This window comes from Magnolia sinica, chromosome 15 (assembly GCF_029962835.1).
Source record: "Magnolia sinica isolate HGM2019 chromosome 15, MsV1, whole genome shotgun sequence".
NCBI lineage: Eukaryota > Viridiplantae > Streptophyta > Magnoliopsida > Magnoliales > Magnoliaceae > Magnolia > Magnolia sinica.
In genome coordinates this window covers 29,118,216-29,145,009 of record NC_080587.1, presented here as the reverse complement: position 1 = coordinate 29,145,009, position 26,794 = coordinate 29,118,216, and the positions used below count along the sequence as shown (strand labels likewise).

Sequence of the window (26,794 nt, the reverse complement as noted above, 5' to 3'; positions counted from 1 at the left end):
CAGTACCCACATCTACATAGTAGCAGCTCTCTCGGTCAGATCTGCATATGCTATTAAAATTGGAGTGATTATGGACGGAGTGGATTTTACGGGAGCGAATTAGGGGTGGATATCTCTGTGCCCAGGACTGTGTGGGGCCCACATAGATGTTCCTGAAAAATCCACTCCGTCTATCTGTTTTAAAAGGTCACAATAGGACTGAATTCTAAAAATCAGGTAGATCCAAAACTCAGGTGGGCCACACGAAACAGTGGGGATTGAATGTCTAGGGACAACAGAAGTTTTGTATCAGATGATATTTGTGCCTACAGTTTATCTAGTGGTAATAACCCTATTAACGGTTTGGATGGCATATAAACATCATGGTCAGCTCCACGAAGGTTTCAACGCTGGATATTTCTGTTCCCACTGTTTCATGCGGTATGGACCTGAGTTTTGGATCCGCGTGATTGTTAGGCTCCAGTACTATTCGGGTCTTTTAAAATAGATTCAAACAGATGAACGGAATGAATTTGTTACAAACATCTCTGTGGGCCCCACACAGCCCCGAGGCACATACATATGAATAACTCTGTGCTCGGGGTCGCAATCCGCTCCCTGATTTTACGTAAACAACATCTGGAATTTCACGAGAAACGTAGAACAGGTGGGATCAAAGCGGTTTGGCTGATGACTCTGACATCAGCTAGGTGGTCTTAAAGCTCTCTGGGCCTAAGATAATGTATGTGTTTTATCCACACCGTCCATCCGTTTTTTTCGGCTCATTTTATGGCCTCAGACAAAAAATGAGGCATATTCAAACCTCAGGTGGACCATACTACAGGAAACAGTTGTTATTGAAACTTTACCGTTGAAAACTTCTTTGCCGCCACGAAACTTTTGGATCAAGCTGATATTTGTGTTTTATCTTCATCCAGGTCTGCGTGACCTTATCAACAGGTTGGATGGCAAATAAACATTACAGCCGGCCTTGGGAAGTTTTTAATGGTGAACGTTCAATCAACACTGTTTTCGTATGGTGTGGTCCACATCAGATTTTGATCTGTCAAAATTTTGGGCTCACGCCATAAAATGATTTGTAAAATTGTATGGACGGAATGGATAAAACACATACATCATGGTGGACCCCACAGATCTTTGACACCAGCGAGTTGGCTGGGTTGGGTCATCAGCCAAACCGCGTCCGGCGTCCACGATTCGGGTCCCCAAACACATGGACAATAACTCTCTCGTCCTTCTTGCCTGCATCAAATCGCCTTCCGCGCGAGCGGAAGAATACTTCCTTTATTCTTCTTTCTTCTCTCTTTCTCAGCCTTTTCCTGCTCTGCTCAAACCTGTCCTTCTCTATCAATGGCGGAAGAAGGGCCAATGAACGGTTGCTGTATGAACATTGAAAAACAACTGGTACCCTTTCTATCTCGATCCCCTTTCTTCTTCATATGAGTTATAGGGTTTTGTGATGTGCTAGAGTCTGTGTGGGTTGAGGTGTGGTGATCCAGACCGTTGATCTTATGGCTCCACTGCAAAGGCATTGCAGATTGGAAGGCTTATAAATGTGGTTACCGCAATGGCCAGAATAAGGCATTGACTATTGATGGTTGTGGATTGGACATCTTTAGTGTTGCCGATGAATTGTGTGAGGATCTTGAGTTCATAGAAGTGGGTATTGGTTCAGAGATTGGGACTACGATATGATGGCGGAACCGTTTTTCTGATCGGCTTCACCATGGATGGACGATTCCTTGGAATTGTCCCAGATTGGAATATTATAGATATCCAATCTTTGTCCTTTCTTTTCTGTTGAATGTGGACCACTGTCGTATCTTGTCGAAGCCATCTATTTGTGGTTCTCCAATCGAGAGATTAAGCAATTGTTTTATGATTCCATTAGTTTGATCATTGATGCATGGTGCGCCACAACAGGGCCGATTAGGCCAGTGGCCTGGGTCACTGAATCATGGGGACCGTCAATCTGGGTTCACGGCTTTAGGATGCTGTACAGTTTCCCAGAACAAAGACTATATAATTCCTCTTCATGATAATGTTGTTTGTCCTAAAAATCTTGTTGTCTCTTTGTGAATTAGAAAAGAGGGATTTTCAATAGAGGCATGGTTGAGACTTGATAGTACTATGAATGTATTTGATTTCATTAGATCCATGATGACGTGTGCAAATTGCTTAGCTTCCTTCTGGGGCAACAAGCTTCTCTACGTTTTTATTATTTTTGTTACTTGAGAAAAAGTGGGAGCAAATGGTAGACAGGGTGTGTTGCAACATTGGGGTCTCGGGTTCAAGCCCAACTTATCTATATTTCCTGCCAATCTTTTGATAATTTGTTTTTCACTTCAAATGATAGAGGTCAATTTGATTTTGGGATTGTTGAGTTTACTTCTAGCCACCATCATGGGCACTCATATTTGGAGAAAGGTGGAAGAAAGGTAGATAGGGTGCATTTTGACATTGAGGTCTCAGGTTCAAGCCCAACTTATATTTCCTTCCAATCTCTAGATCATGTGCTTTTTGCTTCGGATGACAAAGGTCGACTTGATTCTGGGATTGTTGAGTTCATTGATTATCACTATCTTGGGAACTCTTTACAATATGTTTTCTATTATGGGCAACATGAGCTGTAGACTGTAGCAGAAATCAAGTCCCTGGATGTCATGTTCTTTGAAAATTGATGCCCAAGTAAGAAGAATTAGGAGCAAGGTATTCCACATTGGTAAAGGTGGCCATAATGGCCACTGCTGTTACCATTATGATACAGGCCGTAACGGCTGATGGTCTTGAACTTGAATGTGAGTCGTTGAACAACTTTCTTTGTGTCCACAATTACCTACCCTTACCTAGCAACATTCCACATTGGAGCCCACTCCACCTTCAACTTTTATTGCTCAATATGGCCACGATGGTTGCTGTAATAGTGATGGTTGCTTTGGTGTTCATATTCTCTCAAATCTCCGTGCACAGTAGAAGGGCAAAGGTGTTGATTCTGCTTTCTTTTATGATATTGATGGTATGGTGATTCATCTAGTGGTTGCAATGGCGAAGCTGGTAGTTACCAACTGACCTATTTCTAGCTTAGACAACACTATTAGTGCACCCACATCTCAGCTTCAAATTGTGTCTCAGATTTGTTAGTATCTTGGTCACTCGCCATTACAATTTTGTATCTTTGCTTCTCCCTACTATTCTTCATAAGCTCATTATCCCTTCTATGATTTATCTTCTCAGTGCAACAAGCTTTTACATGCACTTGTTGCTTCCCAGAATATCTTTTTGCTTCCCAGAATATCTTTCTTTCTTCTATGTCTAATCCGGAGTGGTACCTTGATATTGTTGGTATGCTTTCTTAGCTTAGCCTTCGCACCATTTCACTCTTTATAATTGTAGGTTGTGGTACTCATCTTCCTATGTCTCATATTGGATACATTTCCAATTCCCTTCATGTTTTAGGATAACTACACCCAATGCTTTGTTATGTTTCTCATTTTCTGAAGGATCTCATGTCTGTTCACAACTCACCAAAGATTTGCATCGTTACTTTGAATTTGCTCCTGATGGTTCTAGCATGAAGGATTTGATGTCTGGTTAACTAACCGCTTAGGGAATTAGACCTGGCAGCCTGTAAGTGTTTTGCTTGTCTGCTTTTGCTTCTTCTTCTTCTTCTTCTTTTTCTGCATTGTCTTCCTTGTTAACTGCTACATCCTCCTTATACATCATTTGGTCATCCTGTTGCTGGCACTCTTAATTCTCTATAGTCTAAAAATGTTAACAGCCTTTGTCCCAATTCCTAATCTTCTTTCCTTTGCACGAGTTGTCACATGGGCAAAGTCATAAATAGTCAATAATAAAAGAGAATATTCTTTTCTTGAAACTATGCTGTCATCCTGGCGTACTGCGCTTGTTTCCTTTACTTTTGTTTTTCGCTTCTATATCATGTTCTTCGATGATTTTAGTGGATATATTGGTGTTATCCTTGCTTTTATTAACTTTTATTGTGCGGCTGATTTTTAGGTTTTAGTGCATATACTTAGGGCCCGTTTGGATACCACCAAATAAGTTACTTTTTCTAGTTACAGCAGTAGATAAGTAAACTTATTTCAAATAAGTAAGTTTGGTTTATGATTAGTTATAAGTAACTTTTTTAGTACTAATCACTTCAGCTAATTTTTTAAGCGTTTCTACTTTTCTTAAGTTGCTGAAGAGAGGCATAAGAGAGACAAAAGAGAGGAGAAGCTGATAAGTATGTTGTTTACCAAACATACTTATCTTCTTAATAAGCAGAAACTAAGATAAGCTACTTGTGGAATAAGTAGCATATCTTAAGCAACTTACGATCCAAACGCCCCCTTAATGGTATCCTTTGAAGCATGAATCAAACTTTCTTTATTGTTTTATAAACTTCCATCGCAGCTTTGAAAATTAACTTAACACACCATCATCAATCATCTAAGCCTTATCCCAACTAATTGGGTCAGCTGAAAATCAACTTAATTATCGCATTAAAATATTTCAATATGACCGTGCTAATGACTTATCTTTTACAATTTACCTCATTTTTGTTGCTCAAAGGATTCTTCCTCTTGTCTCTTATCCTCATGCTCAAGATAGGATTGCCGACTACCTCATATTAAAAATTTTTGGAAGTGTTGAGCGCAAACATTGACATATTATCAAGATAGGGTTGACAATTGTTTTTCACAGTAAAGTCTTCTCTTTAGTCTTTCCCTTGGTTTGAAGCCTTCTCTATTTCCACTTTCCTCGTTAGTTGTCTTCTTACGATTATAATGATCATCTTTTAGTTCCTTTTCTAGACTTCCTTGTTATTCCATTTGGATATTTAAGTGCCTCTACTTAGCTAATATTTACTTCTTTCTGAGGACTAAATTAAGTCCTAACTCTCTTCATTTTGTTTTTTCAAGTTTAGTGATTATCACAAAGGTTATCTGATGCAACCAAATGGCCATACATGCCGATTGATCAAGATTTGAAGAAAAGGCCTGCATATCATGCGAGCACGCTCCACACGTGTGCACAAGAAAATGGCCACTTTCCTTTTTTTAGCTCATCTCTACTTTCCTTTTTTTTAGCTCATCTCTACTTTCCTTTTCTTTCAAATCTCTAGAGTAGGAAATTCTCTCTCTCTCTCTCTCACTCTCTCTCTCTCTCTCTCTCTCTCTCTTTTCATTTCTTTATATTACGTAGGGAAATAATTTTAGATATTTTTTATCTAAGTATTTTCTTATTTTAGGCATTTTCTTAATTAGAATGCTTTGTTATTTAGGTGCTTTCTTATTTTTATAGATGTTTAAATTCTATAGCTTTTATTACAGATTGTAAGGTTTGATTATAAATGGGGTGTATGGCCCATGGAATAAGACAAGCTAATTAATATTCTCTTTATGAAATTTTCTTATTTTCTCTATGGTGGTTATTGAAGGGAGGGAGAGTGGTCTCTAGTTCTAGACTAGAGGATTGTTGAGCTTGCTCACAGTCTTGCATTTGTGATCTCTAGCATTCAGCTAGAGGATTGTTGGGTTTTTCCCCATAATCTCTTTCTTTTCTTATTGATTTATTTTATTTTCCTTTCGGGTTTGTATCAAATTGGTATCAGAGCAAGTTCTACTATTGGGAAACTGGAAAAAAAAAAGATGTCATGGATAGGAAGATGTTCTCATGTGTTGTGCAATTATCCCTATTCGGACTCCAATGCCTTTCCATATCCATCGCGCTATTCTTATCTAAGTTACTTTGATGATCAAGATCACCATTCATATCATCTTGAGTCATACCCATTTTCATATGTGCCTTATGGTGATTCCTTTCAACACCCCTCCCCACATGCTGGTTATCCAAAAGCATCCTATCGCACGAAAATATTAGTGACGCCTACGAATATTCAAAAGATGTGGAAGGAGAACTTGCAGGAGATCAAGAAGGAGCTTAAAGCATCCAAGGAAGATATTGCAAGTGAATTCAAGGAACTCAAGGAGTTCGTGAGAGTTTGCTTTGAGCCCTTGATTGAATAGGAAAGGATTTATGGGCTTCAACATGTTTTATCTAGTCTTCCAAGGAATAACGTGGTTATAGATAGTGTGACAACCCAAAAGGAATCCTCCTTTGGATTGGTTGACGGATCAATGGTCAGATCGGAGGAAATTCAAGTAAAACCAAAATATCAGCTGATAGATGATCCAATTGAGGAGATTGAAGGTTTGGCATATATGGACGATCTGATGGTCAAAGACATAGATAGTGCTACAATCATAGTGACAAAATCCATAGAGGTCAACACAATAGTATCATCTCAACATCAATCAAGGTATGCAAATCGAAAGCAGACTATGACGGACGGGTCACAATCGACGTCTAGAACATGGAGGACCAACAAGAAACAAAAGAAAATATGGTTCGTGTTTCAACACCATATAATGCACTAGCTACCCGTTAGGCGTGTATGTCTCCACCATCAACTACCAACGAAGCCGAAGAAGACGCGCTACAAATGAGGATCTTCACAGGAGATTATGACTACCAATTCAACCTTGAGTACGAGTTGTTTTCGAAGCCAGGTGGAATTGATGCAACCAAATGGCCACACGTGCCGATTGATCAAGATTTGAAGAAAAGGTCCGCATCTCACTCAAGCATGCTCTGCATGTGTGCACAAGAAAATGGCCACTTTCCTTTTTTAGCTCTTCTCTACTTTCCTTTTCTTTCAAATCTCTAGAGTAGGAAGTTCTCTCTCTCTCTCTCTCTCTCTCTCTCTCTCTCTCTCTCTCTCCATATCTTTATATTAGGCAAAGAAATAATTTTAGATATTTCTTATCTAAGTATCTTCTTATTTTAGGCATTTTCTTAATTAGAATGCTTTATTATTTAGGTGCTTTCTTATTTTCATAGATTTTTAGATCCTATAGCTTTTATTATAGATTGTAAGGTTTGATTATAAATGGGGCTTATGGCCCATGGAATAAGACAAGCTGATTAAAATTTACTTATTTTTTCTATCGTGGCTTTTGAAGGGAGGAGAGTGGTCTCTAGTTCTAGACTAGAGGACTGCTGAGCTTGCTTACAGTCTTGCATTTGTGATCTCTAGCATTCGGCTAGAGGATTTTTGAGTCTTTTCCTACAATCTCTTTCTTTTCTTATTGATTTATTTTCTTTTCCTTTCGGGTTTGCATCATCATTGTTGTTCCATCCACAAATTATATGAGTGTTCATCTAATGTCACATTGTGTTTGAAGAGACTCGCTTTCCCTATGCTGATGTTCACTCTACTCTTTCGTCTAAAGATGAGCTTTGAGTTCAGTTATTGTAAAATCCCATGTATGGGCTATTATAGTTGGGCTACACATTATATGGGTCCAGTGGGCTGATTGTATTGGACTTGCTATAATCGGTTGATTAATGATCAATTAAAGGGTTAAGGAAGAGGTGTGAAACCCTAATCACGCCTCTTCTCTCACATTCTCTCCATCTTTCTTTCTCATTTCTCACATTCTGTTCTTCTTCTTCCCATCTCTGGACGCATAACATCCCACGTGGAATCCTCTCTAGGTTATTTGACATGGTATCAGAGTGGCAATCCTAATCGTTGAAGGACTGTTCTGCCTAGGGCAGCTTCAGCGCTAGAACATTCGGACCCTGTACATTTATTTGAAGAAGGATCCACTGCACTGTTTTGATTGGGTAAACACATGTTGTTTCTGAAGAATTAAAGAACCAGTTGGGTTCTCCATGGTTGACACATGAAGTTGTAAACCCTTCGTGTTTTTTTCATTGTTTCTTTGATGAGTTAAGTTGAAATCTGGCTGTCGAAACCAGATTGTGACCAATTGGATCAGCGGGGTCCATCATGATGTGCTGAAATCTGGCAGTAGAAACCAGATTATGTTCAAATCGTTGTTGCTTGCTGCTTCTTCTCCTCTTGCTGTGTCCACGTACGCATGCCCGCACGCAGGTTTGGCCAGTGCGTGCTGCACACAGGAGTCAGGACTGGCCAGCTCACGTCCGCCATTCAATGACGCTGCATGCTGCTAGCCCGTCCCTTTCGTTGGTCAGCCTTCTTTGCTCTACGGCCCTACTTCGGTTTGATCTTCTCCCTACTGTATGTTGAATTTTCTTTCTTTGTGATGGAATCGAAACCAGAAATTAAAACTGGCAATCAACAAATTGCATCAATAAGATTAAGAGGGGTTTAAAATTAATTGCCCTGGGCCTGATCTATCAAAGTTCTCGTGCAATCAAAAAGAAAATTGAGGCACTTGGCTGATTGTGGGGCAAGGGAAGAATCTGATACATACTATTAGTGGAAAGAAGATGATTGTCAAGTTATGAGTTGGCTCTTTCATATTATGGAAGGGAACATATATCATAACGTGATGTATGGTAAATGTGCCAAAGAGATATGGGACACCCTCTAGTAACTATATTTTAATGAGAAAATATTCAACGACTGTATGATGTCGTTAAGGAATTTCAAATGATGAGGCAAGGCAAGAATCTTCATGAGCATTGTGCTAGCTTTTGTGGCGTGTTTGACGAATGGAAGCTTCTCCATCCATTTACTCGGGATATTACCCAATAACAGTGCTAGAGAGGAGATTTGGGTTGCTGTGTTCCTTGTCACAGTGTGACCATACTTGGAACCAGTCAAAGCCCAACTCCTTGGAAGTGAACGGGTCTTGTCATTGTCAAATGTGTTTGCCAGAGTACTACATTTGTCAGCCCCATTGTCCTCATCCACTCTGTCTCATTCGAATGAGAATGCTACACTTTTTTCAGATGTGGGCAGTAGTATGTGAGGTGGACACCCACCTTGGTGTGGATGTCTCATAGGAGGAAAAGGTCGTGGACGTGCTTATTCCAAACTACCAGATAATCAAATTGACAACAACATTTTTGTGTTTACTGCAAAAAGACTAATCATACAGACAAGTGTTGGGATTTGCTTCAGAAAAATGGAATCCCACAAGCCTATCAAGCTGACCTGAGATCTATGCTGGTGATCTTCCTCCTACTTGTGGCAATCCTTCCAGCGCAAGTGAATCAGTGGTGATCTTTCGTGTGTACTTGGAAAAAATGGCTTAACAGAGGCATAGTTGTAGAATCTCATTCCACCACCTCAACCTCTCTTACCAATTCAGGTAATGCACTGGTCGCATCTTCTGGATCATCACCCTGAGTGATTGACTCTACTGCCACTGATCACATGACAGGTAACATCTCTCTTCTTTCATCAATAGATACATCAGTTCATTGTTTACCTATATTCACAGCTCTTCTTGACAAATGGACTGCTTCACCTAATGCGAACATTGCTCTACCATTCCAAAATTTCCTTTTACTCCTCTCTGTCAGTCAAATTACAAAGAATCTGAATTGCTCCACAACCTTTTATCCATCTTAGTGTGTTTTTCAGGACCATAAGACAAAGGTGATGATTTGTGGGGGGCACGAGTTATGTGGCCTGTACTACTTTGAACCTGGTAGAATTGAAGCTGCTCTTAATGATAAAGGCACCACCACTCCATTACAATGTTGTTTGAGTCTTCAATAAATTGTGAGGCCTGTCAGTTGGTTAAACACACTAGATCCGTTTACTTACCTAGACCTGATAATTGTTATTCAACCTTTTTTGGATTAGTACATTTATGTGTGGGGTCCCATTCGGATCCCTAGTTTGAATAATTTTAGATACTTTGTTACTTCTATTGATGATTTTTCTTATGTGACATAGGTACACATGATGCATGATAGATCAAAAGGTATCCAATATGTTTAAAATTTTCTATGTTAAGATTAGGACACAATTTCAATAGGAAATTCAATGCTTTTAGATATGACAATGCTCTAAAATATGTCCAACACTCTCCAAGAATATCTTTCTTCTACTGGGGTCACTCATCAGACATTGTATCTAGACACACCCCAACAAAATGGGGTGGCAAAAAGGTAAAAACAATCATCTATTAGAGGTGACACGATTTCTGTTACCCACATAAATGTTCCCAAATGTTTCTGGTGTCGTGCGGTTCTTACAGCTTGTCATCTTAAGAACCGACAACCATCAACTATTTTTAATTGCCAAACTCATTTTTCTTTGTTGTTTTCGAGTGCTCAACCATTTCCATTGCCAGCTCGTGTGTTCAGCTGTACTGCTTTTGTTTAGAAGTTGGGTCTGCCATAAGATAAACTGGACACACATGCTGTTAAGTATGTCTTCCTTCGTTACTCACGTACACAAAAAGGTTACATTACAAGTGCTTTAATCCAGTGACTCATCGAGTTCACATTTAGTGCAGATGTAACCTTCTTCGAGGATACTCCTTATTTTTCAATCCCCTCTACTGATGGGGACCTTATACTTGTGAACCACTTCGAGTCCTCAACCAGTTTTTGGGTCCTCCTACGTCATCTAAACACCTTGTACCAGTAACGAGACACCTAACCCAAGTCTACCATTGTCACCCTCAAATGAGGTCGCCGAGCACACGCAATCAGCCCATGAACTTGATCTACCTATTGCTTTTTGGAAAGGTATCTGCCCTTGCACTTTGCATTCTATTTCTAATTTTGTGTCTTGTCATCGTTTACACCCTCTTTACTGCTCTTATGCTATGGCCCTGTCATGTGTGTAAGACCCGTAACCTTGTGAGATTTTTCGTACGATTCAACTTCGGCACCGACATGTTTTTAGTAGACCAGATTGATGGGTTTTGATCGCGACCCTATTTCAGTACCGCAATACCCCGAGACGTGTACCCTAGAGACCGCGCGGGCACTGCGATTCCAATGCCACGCGGCACGCCCCATTCCAACCCCTAGATAGAAGTTGCAGTTTTGTCACAATCCTTGGTGGGCTGCGCAATGCACGCGGGCCCCACTTACATAAATCCCAAGGTTGCCCAATCAATCAATCAACCCATCAATCACTCATGTCTCTCTCCCCATTAGTCAAACAAGCCCATGCCTCTCATCATGCAACCCATCCCTTGCCTATGCTTAGCTATCCATCTCTTATTCTCTCTCCCCATTCTATCCCTCCTTCTAATTCCCTCCATATCCTAAAAATTCTACCACAAATCCCCCAACACTTTCTCATTTCTACTACATTTTGCTAGCAAGAGTAGAGAGAGATTAAGAGAAAGAAAGAGATTAGAGTGAATTAGGGAGAGATTAAGAGAGAAAATAAAGGAAGATTAGGGAGATGGTTTAAGAGAAAAGAAAGAGATTAGAGATATTAGGAAGACATCTAGAGGTTAAGAGAAAGATAGAAGATGAAAGAGATATTAGATGAGATTAGGGGTGGAGAGGAGCTTGGTGGATCGTTCGATCGCCAATTCGACCATTCATCCGTCGTTGTGAGTGCCTGGGAGGATCAAGACCCTCCATTTCTTTGTGATTTTTTCATTTTGGTGGGCCCACAAGGGTGGGACCCACCTTGATCATGTATAGGTTGTATGATGGACCCTATAGTGGCAGGGGGCCACCCCGATGGCCAGATCTCCTATCTTGCTTTTCTTTCCTTTCTTCCTTTTTTTAAAAGTTATAATGTTGTGGGGTCCACAAGTGGGCTATGCTGTTGGAGACTATGCATCGTATGCTATCACAACGTGGACCACCTTTTGTGGCCCACCGTGATGTTTATTTTCCATTTAACCTATAGTTTAGATCAAACAGATTTGGATGGTGGAAAGGCCTCAAAATCATGTTAACGCAAAGTTCCTTGGCCAAAATGAGAAGGGGAATCTAATGGACGGCGTGGATGAAATACACACCTCATGGTGCGACCCACAGGTGGGCCCCATGTGTTGCCAAAAAGGGGCAACACTCCTTGGCTGCCTACTTTTCCCTTCAGTGTGATCCCCCTGAGATTTAGATTAGCCCGATCTTTGGGCCCCTCGCCTAAAATGATCTGGCAACACGGATGAGCAAAGTGGATAAGGCACATACATCATGGAGGGTCCCACGAGTGGGCCCCACTCCACGCCTCACTGTGGGCGTTCGCCTGCCCATGGGCTTATTATTATTATTTTTTTGGATGCACTATCAAGGTGGGCCCCATGAGGATGATCTACTCTGTCCACGGCCTTGACTAGTTCGATTGGGGTCCAATGGGCCCTCACTTGGATTGGTTTGGACGAACATGGATCCCATGGTGGGCCTTGGAAGGTTTCAAAAATAGAAATTCATTTCCCCCAGTGCGACCCACTCCAGACTTGGATTTGCCTCATTTTTCGACCCATGGCCCAAAATGATATGGAGAAACAGGTGGACGGCGCGGATTCAACAAAACATCAAGGTGGGGTCCACGAGTGGAGGACACCCATCTCCACTTTGCACATGAGGGGGTGCTCCCAACCCCATCGTCACATGTGGTGTGGTCCATCTGATGGTTCGATCAACCATATTTTGGGGCCCATTAGCCAAAATGAGATGGGAAAACAAATGGATGGTTTGGATTTAAGAAATAAATCACGGTGGGTCCCACGAGTGGGAACCCACTCCAAACCTCCCATGCAAGGGGCGTTGGCGACGCTGGGCTTTACATCCCCTCTGTTGTACTCGGTGTGGCCCACTGGAGATATGGATCGATTTTATTTTGGGCTCAAGGAGCTTTGGGTCAACATGATTTTGAGGCCTTTCCACCATCCAAATCTGTTTGATTTAAACTATAGGTTAGATGGAAAATAAACATCATGGTGGGCCACACAAGGTGGTCCAAGCTGTGATAGCGTACGGGGCACGCTCTCCAACAGCGTGGCCCACTTATGGGCCCCACAACATTATAACTTAAAAGAAAAGGAGGAATAAAAGGAAAGGAAAGAAAAGCTCCAGAGGAGATCTGGCTATAGGGGTGGCCCCCTCGCCACTATGGGGTCCAGCATACAATCTATAAATGATCAAGGTGGGTCCCACCCTTGTGGGCCCACCAAAATGGAAAAATCACAAAGAAATGGAGGGTCTTGATCCTCCCATGCACTCACAATGATGGATGAATGGTTGGATCGACTCGGATCGGCGATCGGACGGTCCATCAAGCTCCTCTCCACCCCTAATCTCCTCTAATGTCTATTTTCTCCTCTCTCTTAATCTCTAGATCTCTTCCTAATCTCTTTAATCTTTTTCTTTACTCTCAAACCATCTCCCTAATCTTCTTTTTTTTTTTCTCTCTTAATCTCCCCAATTCTCTCCAATATCTTTCTTTCTCTTAATCTCTCTTTACTTTTGCTAGCAAAATGTGGTAGAAATGAGAGAGGATTTGTGGTAGAATTTTTAGGATATGGAGGGAATTAGGAGGGGTAGAATGGGGAGAGAGATGGAAAGGATGGATAAGCATGGGGAAGGGATGGGTTGCATGATGGGAGTCATGAGCTTGTTTGACTAATGGGGGGGAGAGAGAGAGAGAGAGAGAGAGAGAGAGAGAGAGAGAGAGAGAGAGGAGCGATTGATGGATTGATTGATTGGTTGGACAACCTCGGGATTTGTGCAAGTGGGGCCCGCCTGCGTTGTGCGATCCACCGAAGATTATAATGGGGCGTGTCGCGTTGGAATCGCAGTGCCCGCACGGTCGCTGGGGTACAAGTCTTGGGGTGTTGCGGTATTGAAATAGGGTTGCGATCAAAACTCGTCGATCTGGTCCGCTAAGAACATGTCTGCACCAAAGTTGAAGCGTACGGAAAGTCTCACGAGGTTATGCGTCTTACAATGTGAGGGGGTTTCCTCTTCACACCATAATGCGCTAGCGCACCTGGATGGCGTAGAGCAATGAAAGACGAGATATCTGTCATGCATAAAATAGGGACAGAGACATTGGTCCCTCTACCTCCAAGCAAATTGATGGCTGGTTGTCGCTGGGTATACACTATTTCCAACTGGATGGATGGATTGAACATTTGAAAGCAAGACTTGTGGTAAAAGATATACTCAAATTGTTGGACTGGATTATAAAGAGATCGTTTCTCCCACATGCCAAACTAAACTCCGTGCGAGTTTTGATCTCTATTGTAGCTAATAGGTCTCGGTCCTTGTACCAGTTGGTCGTCAAGAATGGTTATATGGTGAATTATCGAAAGAAGTCTACATGGAGCAACCTCTTGAGTTTGTTGCCTAGGGAGAGAGTGAGAAGGTTTGCAAACTTTAGAAAGCCATTTATGGGTTGAAGTGTCACGCCCCAAATTCGGAACCCGGGCACTACTACTTCCCAAGTCCCGAACTCGGGTTGGAGCAACTTCCTCGCCACTTATTGGACTTGATGAATGGTTAACGAACTTCCCGACACCAAACCCAACTCATGGCGAAGATTTTTTTTTCTTTGAATGGTTAATCTAATTAGGCGGTTACACATTTTTTTTTTTTTTTCATGGTATCAACGCATATCGAAGAGACGAACCTGTTCAACATATCACACATAATATGGTGCACCTGCTCAACAACAATGAAGGAAACAATAGCAAACTCCAACATCTCTTGCGTGCATCCTGAAAAAAGTGTAAGTCATTTGTATGAGCAAACCACAGCTCGTGAGTCTATTACGTGCTGGGAGTAAAACACAGCTTATTACGGCGCTCCTGTAAAGACATCCAAAACAACCATAGGCATGTTATCAACCGAGCATGTTATCATAAGCGAGTAGGTTATCAATTAAGCATGTCATATAACTACATAGGTTATCATGAACATGACATCAATGTTAGACACGCCACTCAACAAACGACCATGAATCATGAGAATAGCCAATCATCATGTGCAATATAATCAAATTCCATATTCTACTATAGGGCATACGATGGAAAGGCAATAGCAAAGCTGGCATGTGGAGTCGGGATGATAGTACGCGGTGTCATGAGCCGTGGGGTTTATCACATAAGACTTCTATCCAAATCAGTCTCATACCTGATTTAGATAGCTAGACTCAATGCGGTAAACTCCTAATCTCAAGTTAGTCCCATACCTAACCGAAACCGTAGCCATTGCGAAGGTGCACATAATGATTTATTTAAGCACCACTAGCGCGAGTGAATAGTAGATGAATGAATAAATGAGTCAAATGCTGAACATCCCTCATTTCTGCGAGTACATCTCCACAACACATAATATATCTCCACCAGAAATTACCAACGTACCACACATAGGTAATCCACCATGCTCACATAAGAGTGGGACAATATCTCTCATCTTCTGCTAGTATATCTCCACAACACATAATACATCTCCCTCAGAAATCACCAACGTACCACACATGGGTAATCCACCATCCTCACGTAAGAGTGGGACAACATCCCCTCATCATCTGCTAGTATATCTCCACAACGAATAATACATCTCTCTCAGAAATCACCAACGTACCACATGGGTAATCCACCATCCTCACATAAGAGTGGGACAATATTTCCAAAAAGCAAAGTATTAGGCATGTCAACCCCTACCCATCTAGCCATTGGCTTAACAATGGGGGACCCTGATTTGTTTCGCCCTACCCGACCTCAACAGTCAGAATACCACTCACCTCAAACCCGGCACACGACAGTAGGTAAGCTCGTCACACCTCTTCCCTTCCTGGTCCTGGTAGTGGAAAAGACTCTTGCACCCATCCTACGGTGCTCACCCCCACTCGACACACGACGGAAGAGGACCCGATTGGCCTATCTTAATGGGTTCATTAGAGGATAGGTGTCTCCAATATCGGGATCTAAGCTCGAGGTGGCCATAGCGCATCCTTCTCAAACCTTCTCAATAATATTAATACTTGGGCCATCATAAGGCCTCACACACAAACATTTGCTCATTAAATATGTCACCATGAAAGCCCATACAACCAAGTGCATGATCACAAAGCCATATACATACCCTAACTCCTTTGGACTTTCATCTAGGCACAAGGACCAACACGAGGGCCCAAATACTACCACACGGACCAACAAGAGGGCCCCAAATAACCATATGGACCAACACGAGGGCCCAAATACTACCACGCAAACCAACACGAGGGCCCAAATACTACCACGCAAACCAACACGAGGGCCCAAATACCACCACATGGACCAACACAAGGGCCCCAAATAACTATACAGACCAACACGAGGGCCTAAATATAGTACATCGATACATCTCATCTTCATATGGACCAGCACAAGGGCCCAAATCAAAACAATATCCAAAATCCCTCAACTCCGCAGGATCTCGTCCAGGCATATGGAATAACATAAGGGCTCCAATTTCATGATGTGTTCATGCATGCATATAAAATGAATGCTCACAAATCAACCATGTGTATCAAACTATCATGTTGATACCAACATAACAATGGTATGATAAATCAAATTGCCAAGGCACGACACATAGATACTCGACAATAGACCTTCAAGTCATAGCCCATTGTCCATGGGAATGTTCATCTACACCCAAATCCTTTCTTGATACGGGCCGGATCACGGCCTTAGTACCCGTAAGCAATGGGCCTTAACTCGGGCCCAACTAAGATTCAATCATCAATTCATAATCTAGTCTTATAAGACCCACGTTATGTTTAAGTTACACATTTCATACCATATCCATCGCATATTGGTTGTACGACACATGCAATAATCATCGTGTGTGAGCTACACATCACACATTATCCACATATCACAACACATCACATGCATTCACCATACGTTACATCACATGCCATAATCATCTCATGCCCTCTTGGGCTTCACTTAACAATAGTGCCAATTGGCCAAATAGACCACCAAGCTAGCAATAATTAAAGCATCCTTCCATTGACCATGGAAGTGGGCTCACTTGGCCTCTCATCCAACGGTTACTTGTAACCAGCTTACATCCCAAGTTCCATGGGCAAGTAGGCTTTCACAAGCCCAAGGCACTAGTCCCAATACAAGAATAGCCAATGTTACGCAAATGCCCATACATTTAAGGGTGCTCGATAGCACACTAAGGCCCTATACCACTTGTGAATACTTAACAAATGGCCACCATGGCTCACATATAGCATTCACATACATAAGGTACATAGGTTATGGTGGTACACAAGTTCTCGCTTGCATCATCATTATCATAAGCATCATTCAACATCAAATTCATCGTCACAACCTACATCATGCAAGCATGTGCAAGGAGTACACAACATATAAGGATTTACATGCATCATCAATATCACGGCCATCATCCATCACCATCATACCTGCCCTATGCATTAGTTGTCTGTCATGCATGAGGTTATCCTTACGTTCTCCAACATCATTTATTTATCATCATCCATGCATCAAGTAAAACATGGTTATCTTATCCACATTATCATCACGACAATCAATACTTGAATTATTATCACTTGGATATCAAGCATGGTGGTCAACTAGCATGTTTTGTCATCATGTGTACACACACACACACACACACACATTATATCATCATCATTACCATGAGGATCATTTTCACTTCATGATTAACATAAGAAATGTCATAAGTAACACAAATAATTACTCATCCATCATCAACGCATATGCCATAATTCACCATCCATTAATTCATATCTATCATTTCAACCAACAATTCACCATTATCATTATCATGTTATTGCACATGTATCATCATCTCAACCATCACTAGGTGTGTCCCAACTAGTGTGAGTTCTACATTGACCTTGGACTACACACAAGGCATGGGGTCGTATAGGTCAAGTGTGAGTCCCACTTGGTGTACCAATTGGCCAACTCAACGGCATAAACGTCCAACCAATAGGCTTTCAATGGTGTGAATCTAATTCCACAACTAAGTGGCCCCACTAGCTAAAGGTGTAAGTTCAACACATGATTGTGCCCCACATTTTATAACAAGTATAGTTAATGGGCTTTTCATTGATTCAACATTCTCATGGTATGACCCACTTAGGTTTAGGTTTGGTTTAGTAGTGGACAACAGTCCCACACCAAGGGAAGTATACATGGATACATACCTCTAAGGTGGATCTAATAACAACTGGGCCCCACAACTCCAACATCAACTAAGAGATAAAATTACAATCCCAAACATAAGACCCAAATGCCAACAATGCATAGATCCGATGTCATGTCGGGCCAACAAACCTCATTCACAAGTAAGATATGAAGGCTCACCTACTACAACTTATACAATCCAAATGGGCCCATTAAGTATGGCCCAACTGACTAGCAGTAGTGTGCAAGGCATGCTGCCCACAAGGCAATTGGAATGCCCAACGAGCCTAAGGGGGTTCACCGTGATGGGCTTCCTAGTCCCAAATGTCTCTCTTGGTATTGGGCCCAATTGGGCCTTAGATTTGCTTCATTTGAATTGGCCCAAGGCCGCATATGACCTAGGAGAAACAATTGGGTAGCAAGGTCTTCCACCACAGGCTCCACAAGGTAAAAGAACAAGTTTACACAATATACTAGGTGGGCCTTACCATACAAAGATACAACCCGCAAGCAAAAGGCCCACTTAAGATTTTGGGTCCAACACCACCTAAGGGTTCATGTCCAAGGTTTAGACAATTCGTTTTTATGGTTTAGATACTCTATTGGATTATTTGGAAAGGTGGGGGACCCCATGGATGTGGCCCCACGTGAAACTTCTATCAAACAGATTTATTTTTATTATTTATTTATTATTATTATTATTATTATTATTATTTTTTATTTTTTTTTGTGCAAGGTTGGTTCTTTAGCCATCTTCGAGCCAGATTTAAGACTATGTGAGGCCTACTTCCGAAGGAGAAAAATATTCATATGATAGTTCTATATATAGGCTTCAAAACCCAAAATTCAGTTCTCATTTATCATGCACACGCAAGTATTTGTGAAAGCCCAAACATGGGTGCTTGGGAGAGACGTGCAGAAAAACTGTGCAGGATTGACCTTGGGTCATTTTTGGGCGCGTCCCACGATTAGATGGGGCCACCTTTTGGCATGCCATTAGGTTCCCTTGGTAGCCCTATGTGTGGCCTTCAAAACTCAAAGGGTGCGGTCCGCTGGACACACACATGATTTTTGGCATGAGGCCCAACATGACCATTTCAAATTTCTGCGCAGAAATATCTGCACACCTATGCCAGGGCCCATTTTTAGTTCCACTCCACAATTGTATGGGGTCCACTTTGGCCTAGATAAAATAATATATCTCCGGTCATTGGTGTAGGTTAAAAGTTCTAGGTAGTGGCCTACTCATATCTCGTACATGGGGTCCACCACGGAGGTGATGGCCCAAAAACTTCAAATCCAGACTTGTAGTTTTACATATGGGCCCAATCTAACTTGGCAGCCCTTGATGGTCAACTAAACCACATCATTCAAGATAGTTCTCCATTATGATTACCCGTGTTACTCCATATGCGTGGACGAGATTTATTGAAAAAAGAAGATCTATTTTTGAGAGAGAAGAGAATGAAAAAAATGGGGAGAGGAGAATACAAAAAATTACCCGTGTTACTCTTCTTGCTCATTTATATAATCATCACGATGGGCCCTATAAAAATCAAGAGTGGATGTTTCTTTACCAACTGTTTCTGTTTCCTTTGGTGTGGCCCACCTGAATTGCGGGCCAACCTTTTTTTTTTTTTTTTTGCCGTAGGCCTAAAGTGAGATTGCACATCTAATGGGTGGAGTGGATTTCACATACCACATCATGGTGGGCCCTAAAAATATGAAGGGTGAGCATCTTGATTTGGGGTAATATATTAAAAAAATAAAATCTTATCAACCCGTTGATTTTTTATGGGCCCCAACTTGATATGTATGTGAGAAACTTTGACCATTATGTGTAATTCCACGTTAGGTCTAGGGCCAAAAAATTAGGCTGACCTGCGATTCGGGTGGGCCACACCAAAGGAAATAGTTGGTAAAGAGATGTCCACCTTTGATTTTTACGGGGCCCACCATTATGATTATATAAAATCCACTCCAACCACTAGATGCCACAACTAAATTTAGAAATGGGGCCAAAAAATAAGCCCATCTGTGATTCACATGAGCTACATTAAGGAAAATCATTTGGAGGGTGAGCATTGCCTGTACACTATTTCCACTCGTGTGGTCCACCTAAATCACAGATGGAGCTGATTTTTTATCCCTAGGCCTAACATGGGGTGACACTGCTAGCAGTCAAGACAAATTTCACATAAACATCACGGTGGGTACCACCTGAGTTGTTGAGATCTCTATTCTCTATTCTCTATTTAAAGGCATGCACAAATTGTACACCTATACGATGCACACGATGCACGTACAACACTTACAGGAACTTAGAAATGGTATATGTATCATCTATTAACTCAAATTAAACAATTAAATTGTGGAACCACTATTGCAAGTCACTGTCCCAAATCGGATTACTTGAATGATCTTGACCTTTGATTGTGAACACGTTTTTAAAAAATAAAAAAATAAAAATTGAAACAGGACCATTGGATATTTTGCATTCTAACTATCTAAGAAATGTCCACCAATCTCATCATTAGATGAGGAAATAAACCTAATTTTTGGGTTACAAGACAATATGGACAATTTAATTTCAATTGCTTGTATGCCACGGGCATTTTTAAAAATAATTAAGTGATATTGTTTTCTTACATGTCTTATATGATTTATAAATTATTTTAGTTGATTTTTAATATAGTTGCATCATTTGTTAGACATTGCATTGTTTAGGACCCTAATCCCTATACAAAGGAAACTTATTATGAGCACTTTTTTTTTTTTTTTTTGTATTCTTTTGATTTCTAAGTGTATACTGATGTCTTTTTTAACAACCCCAAAGTTTCATTGAAAAATTCGACCATTTTCCCAATGTTTCCCCATGTTTTCCCAAAACAGCAATACATCTGATATTTCGCATGCAATAATCAATATGTCTCTGTATCCCAAGGATGCGATACATCCATTGATATGGAAAACATTGTTGGGGGCTGGATTCAGCGATAATGGTGGGGATGATTGACGCAGGACGTGAATTTAAATATGATATGCAAGATTATAGGCTTAGATCACACCAATTCAGAAACAATCACACAAATTCCACATCCCACATGAAAATCCAAACATTCAATTAAAGGGGAATTTATGCGGGTCCAAGCCGACACAGGCTAGGACTGGACCAATAAAATTATAAGCCAAACAATGTCAAAGGGAAATAAAATCAACTACTCATGCATAAAAATCAGTCCCTAATCCAAGGGATTCCCTAATTTCAATTCAAGGAACCCTTAAGGTGATAAAAAGGGGCAAATCAATTAGGGATCATGTAATATAGGGTTAGGATTCATAAAAAAATGGCTATGAGAGGATAAAAGAAGATAAAAACCTGAGCCAAAAGATGATCCCACGTGTGGACAACAACAATGGCCCAGACGGACGTGCGTGTGATCCCTGCCGCACGTGTGTGGGGCCCACTATTCAGAAAAAGGCCACCTTGGCCCTGGTCGGCTAGGGATGGATTCCAAAACCTCCAAATTTCAGCGTGATCCGATGTACGGTTTGTGCGTGGTGCTCCGCTGAAGTTTCAGCTCGCCTGCGGGCCGAAATCTGGAAACCTGCTTCAATGAAGAAATCTGATGCAACAAAAATGACAAATTCGAAGTACGGATGGTGGGGGAAGATGAAAAAAAAAGATGATGGAAGATGGGGGTGAATTGGGATCGATGTGGCTTCACACCACGGTAGTTAGCCCTTCGAAAAGGGAGGGCTTCGCACCCACTTTTGAATTCTTCCACAACTCACGAAGAGAGCAGAAAAATAAAACAGGAATTTTTTATTAACTTCAATGAATCAAAAGAACTACAAAGGGTGCCTATTTATAGGGAGAACCCTATACCCAAAAACTCGCACCATGTGCGACACCTATTACTTGGTGATGAAGTAAACTAAAATAAAAACCAAACAAGGAAATCTAAAGCGTTCACGATGTTCTAAATAATAACAATAAGCAAAACCTAAAATATAAAACCAATCCGACGAGTGGGCCACGATCATGAGATCCCATGATGGGCTTTTCTTGACTATCGGGCCACTTTTCTGAACCAAAACTTGTCTTCTAGCTAGAAGGCCCTCTCTGGACGTCATCCTCGAGCCAAATCGATGGTGGGGTCCTCCTTCTGCGTATGTACGTGCGTAGGGGTGGTGGTGTGCGGGCGTGCGTGTGCACGATGTCCTCATCAATGATAGTCGCGGGTTGAGGCGTTGGAAGCTGCGAGTATGGGCTTTAGAAGTGGTAGGGTCGGGTACAGATTGGGTTCAAATCAATTCAATGATAGGGACTGTTTGAGCAGAATGTAGTGGAGCAGATGTTGCTGTTGGACACATTGATACTGGTCAAAGCAGAAGGACGTCAAAGAAGATGTAAGCAGTGGAGGTCAGCAAAGGCGATGGTTTGGTTGTAAACAAAGATGGGTTCGACTGGAAATTGCAGCAAATGGGATGATGGTTTGGGGGATGGAACCAGCGGTAATGGTGGGGACGACAGTTGCAGGTTGAGGTGCTGGAAGTGGCAATAATGGTGGGGACGACTGTGGTGGGTTTGGCCTGTGGAAGTGGTAGTCGCGAGTACAGATTGTGTTGGAAGTGGCAATGCACACATGTTGAGGTGCTGGAAGTGGCAATGCACACGTCACCTTTCATCTTCAAGTAAAATTTTCAAGAAAAATTTCATTCTTTTCCAAACAACAGATTTGGTAATAAAGATAAAATTGTCAAGATTTTTTTTTTTTTTTTGGAAAACAATCAATGAAAATGACTTTTCCTATCTTATTGTTTCCTAGAAACACCATTTCCACAAAATTTCACCATGAATCCAAATTGGCCCTTAGAGAATGATGGGGATTTTTTAATTTTCTTTTATTGACAGAAGGTTGCTTGAATAGAAGTGCATATATAGTGCATTGTCTGTTGGGTTCTTTTTGCATTGCTTTATATCTGTTGAGTTCTTTTTGCATTGGTTTATATCTTTGGTTATTTTGTGTACTTTTAGATCTTTGATGATGGGAAGGAGTCTGAGGGCACCACCTTGTGTGAAGTGGCTGATGCTCATGGGTTCTGTGCGATCTGTTTAGAAAGGATACCCCTTGAGGAGACTGCGCTTGTAAAAGGTTGCGAGCATGCTTACTGGTTTGTCTAAACATCTCTATGTAATTTACCTTTGTGAAATAGCTAGGATTGATAATAGAATGCACTTAGTACTGTTTCTTTGGGAGTTATTTCTCTTTTACCTCGCTTTTGTGACATGAATTGGTTAATAGTTGAGTGATGAACCAGTGGATTTTATGCATCCGCTTAGAAGAGTACATGTGAGACACACACACACACACGTAAATCAATCGGCTTTCAAACAGGACTAATTTTGTGAGTACCCAGAGTATGCCTGAAAAAGGTGATGATAAAAGCAGGGCACCCCAAGTTGGCACCCTCAACACACGGGGAAGGTCTCACCCGCAGCTAGTTCTAAATGCAACTTGCTGGGGTGTGGGGCCTTCCAGCGTACATACACCACGGTGGGCCCCACACAAAACTGTCAGATGTCTCGCACATGTAAATGTGTGTTTGGGGCATGCAGATCTTTAGTGTACTGTAATTTTAACATTCCCCTGGAACGTGTATGATTAGAACAGGGCATCCTGTGGGCTCTGACACGATTGGCCACTAATAAAATTTTTCTTTTGACTGAACTATCCTAACCATCTATTAAATTAACCTTTTCTTACTGAATTTGAGCTACTGCTGACTTTCAGTGTCCATTTACATGCCAACAATTAGGGTTAGGATTGTCCAAACAGCATGATTTTTGGTTTATTGTCCTTATTCGACCTATCAAATGAATGGTTTCATTTTAATCCATATCATGCCATGTATGCAGCAATGATTTGGAAGCATGCTATCTCCAATGCCTACAGAGGCACTGGATCCAGTCCATATTGTATGCACTACTAATTTGTATTCATGCTTATGGGTATTATTCATATGCATCTTTAATCAAGAGTGCAGAGCCGTTTCTCTATGTTCCTCACATACTATTCATGGATTGCTTGTTGAGTCATATTCTTGTATTTATATAATGTCATCCGCATTGACAATACAAACCAAATTGCCAATGCTCTTGAAAGGGTTACTATTAGCTGAACCTACTTTTACCTTGACAATAAATAATTGCGAACGGACCTAAAATAATGCAAGTAGGATCTATGAAATCACATGCCTGTAATTTTTTGATGGCTTTTAGAACGTCTAGAAATTTCATTGGAACACTAAATGTTGCTTCATTCATTGGTTTCTGTGTAGTGTGACATGCATCCTGATATGGGCCACATATAGTAAAAATCCTTCCTGCCCTCAGTGTAAGCATCCGTTTCAGTCTCTGAATGTTCATCGCTCTCTAGATGGCTGGTATTAACTTCTTGCCCTTGATTTTTAATTAAGAAACTAAATTACAGCCACAAAGTTCCCTCTGCTATTGGGCTAGGCTATGGTGATAGTTTGCCCACTTCTTTCAATTTGTGGTGTATCATCCAATGTACACATGCATGTGTGCCAATCCTAACTGTCCAAATTGTGGGCCCCATTGTGAATGCAGCATAGCCTGAAATTCACAATGCCAAATAATCGTAATCATCTGATTTCACTCGCTTAATTTGGATGGATCATCATTTACTTCCAACCGTCCATTTGATATTCACCAACCACAGGGTTAGGATCTTTTATCTAGTGTGTTGCAGGTTAGATTCACCATGGATCCTATGATTTGGACAGCCTGATTGAAATGCATGTATGCATTGCAATCAAAATCATGGTGAACTATAATCTCTCCCCTCTGCTGTCTGCTGAAATATTGCTTTCCTGTTTGTACAGTATTCATGATTACATGTTGGAGGAGAGCGTTTGCCTGCTTCTTAGAGCTGCTTGGTTTGTGCCATTGACATTGGAGATTCAGGAAGAAGCATATGAAGAACAGGAAGATGTGTATCTTCAGTATGAGGATGATGATGATGGCGATGATCTGGATGAAACTTACTTTAGCAGTTCATCAACTATCCGTATTGGTAACAGGAGGTGGGGTGATAATGGTTACGTTAGGGCAGGGCGGAAGGAGGCAAGGCCCATCAGTCGAGAACATATCCAGGACCCAACCGCTGGCTCCTCACACAGTCAGAGGAATAGGGAGGCATCAAAAGATGTGACGGGGCGGCGTGCTAAGCGGGCCATGAAGCGTGAAGCTGCAGATAAGGCAGCTGCTGCCAAGCACCAGCAACACTTGCAAAGGTTGGGCCGCAAGTGATCATGTCTCCCCCCCCCCCCCCCCCCCCTTCCACAGGCGAAGCTGTGTAAGTGTTCATGTCGGGTTTCATCATATATGATTTCTCCTTGCATGAACTTTGTGAAAATAATGCATCGTGGTAGGTGGGTGCGTATCTTAGGTTTTAGGTTGGTAGTTCCAACTCTTTTCTTTTTGAATGTTCGAAATTTACTTGTGGAATTGCTGCAAGTTTAAGTTATAAAAATGTTTGATAGAACTAGCGGCTCTTTTATTTTTTAATTTTAATTAATTTTTTTAAAATCTTTTGATTCGGTTTTAATAGTACAAATTGTGGCAGCCAGCTATACCGGAAGATGTTGGAGATAATGAATAACTTGAATGTTTGTTGCTGCTGTTGATCTTTACTGTCTGTTCTAGCAACTAGAGGGTTAAAAAAAGGGAATCATGAAGTTGGTTTTGGTAGATACTCTTCTACCTAAGGTAGGTAGGCTTTTCCTGATGTTTGATTTCCTTCTACCAATAGCTAAATTAAACAATATGAATAGGTGTTGGCAAGAATTTTGAAGATTGGGTACGTTTTGGTATCTGATTTCTTTTTAGTTTTGGGCATTAAGAAGTAACACCTGGAAGCAGTGAGACGGATGTTGCTAGAGCTGCACACGAACTAAGTTAGCTCGGTTAATTCGCTCGACTCGTTTTGTAAAAGCTAGACTCAACTTGGCTAGAAACTGGGTTCAAGCTGAGTCCAGTTGATTTTTTGAGTGCAGAGTCCGAGCTGTACCGAGCTCGATTCGACTTGGCTTGGAACTTGACTCGAACTTGACTTGGTTCAAATCGATTCAACTCAGATTGGGTTTACTTAATATAAATATTTTGTATATATATTACAAGTCTTAAAACCTAAACGGGAACTCGGCTCGAAAGCTCGAGCTGTTCCAATCTGCTGACCGAGGCCCGTGTATATCTCTAGATGTCGCTGGGATTTTGAATATCTCACGATATTACACTAAACAATATTATCACGTGTGTACTTGTGCGTGCGTGCGTGTAAATGGTACCATGAGGTCAGAGCTCTGTTGGGCCCACTGATGCGTGATGGACATGCACTGATGAGTGGGCATCCACTCTCAACTGTTGTTGTGGTGTGGCCCACCTAAGTTATGGATTAGCCTGATTTTTTGGCCCATGGATCACCATGGAAGGGTGCATTTGATTGATTGGATGGATTTCCATCACACATCGGTGGGGCCTACAGGGCTTGACTTCATGAGAAGCTTCTCACGAGGTCAACCTTACACGCACCACACCAACTCGTCCCGCGTAGAACCTGGCATCCAATAAAAGTTTAAATAAAGGAACCACTTGTAACATTTATTGGACAAATTAAAATGTGTTTAATAAAAATTCAATTACACCTTTTAAATTCAAATTCATTACAATAATATTAAAATTTGCAGTAAATTAATTTAAAAAAATCACAGTTCCATCTTGGGGTTGTTTTAATGAGATTTTTTTTTTTGAAATTTAAAAC

The 26,794-nt window shown here is 41.2% G+C and overlaps 1 protein-coding gene across 1 annotated transcript; it reads left to right on the top strand.

The window, feature by feature from the left end:
- The first annotated feature begins 1,229 nt into the window (after positions 1–1,229).
- Positions 1,230–25,656, top strand: LOC131226634 (uncharacterized). Its single transcript, XM_058222222.1, has 4 exons — positions 1,230–1,404; positions 22,987–23,123; positions 24,291–24,395; positions 24,858–25,656. The coding sequence occupies exons 1-4, from the start codon at positions 1,351–1,353 to the stop codon at positions 25,282–25,284; spliced, it is 723 nt and encodes a 240-aa protein (XP_058078205.1). The 5' UTR covers positions 1,230–1,350; the 3' UTR covers positions 25,285–25,656.
- The last annotated feature ends 1,138 nt before the right edge of the window (positions 25,657–26,794 follow it).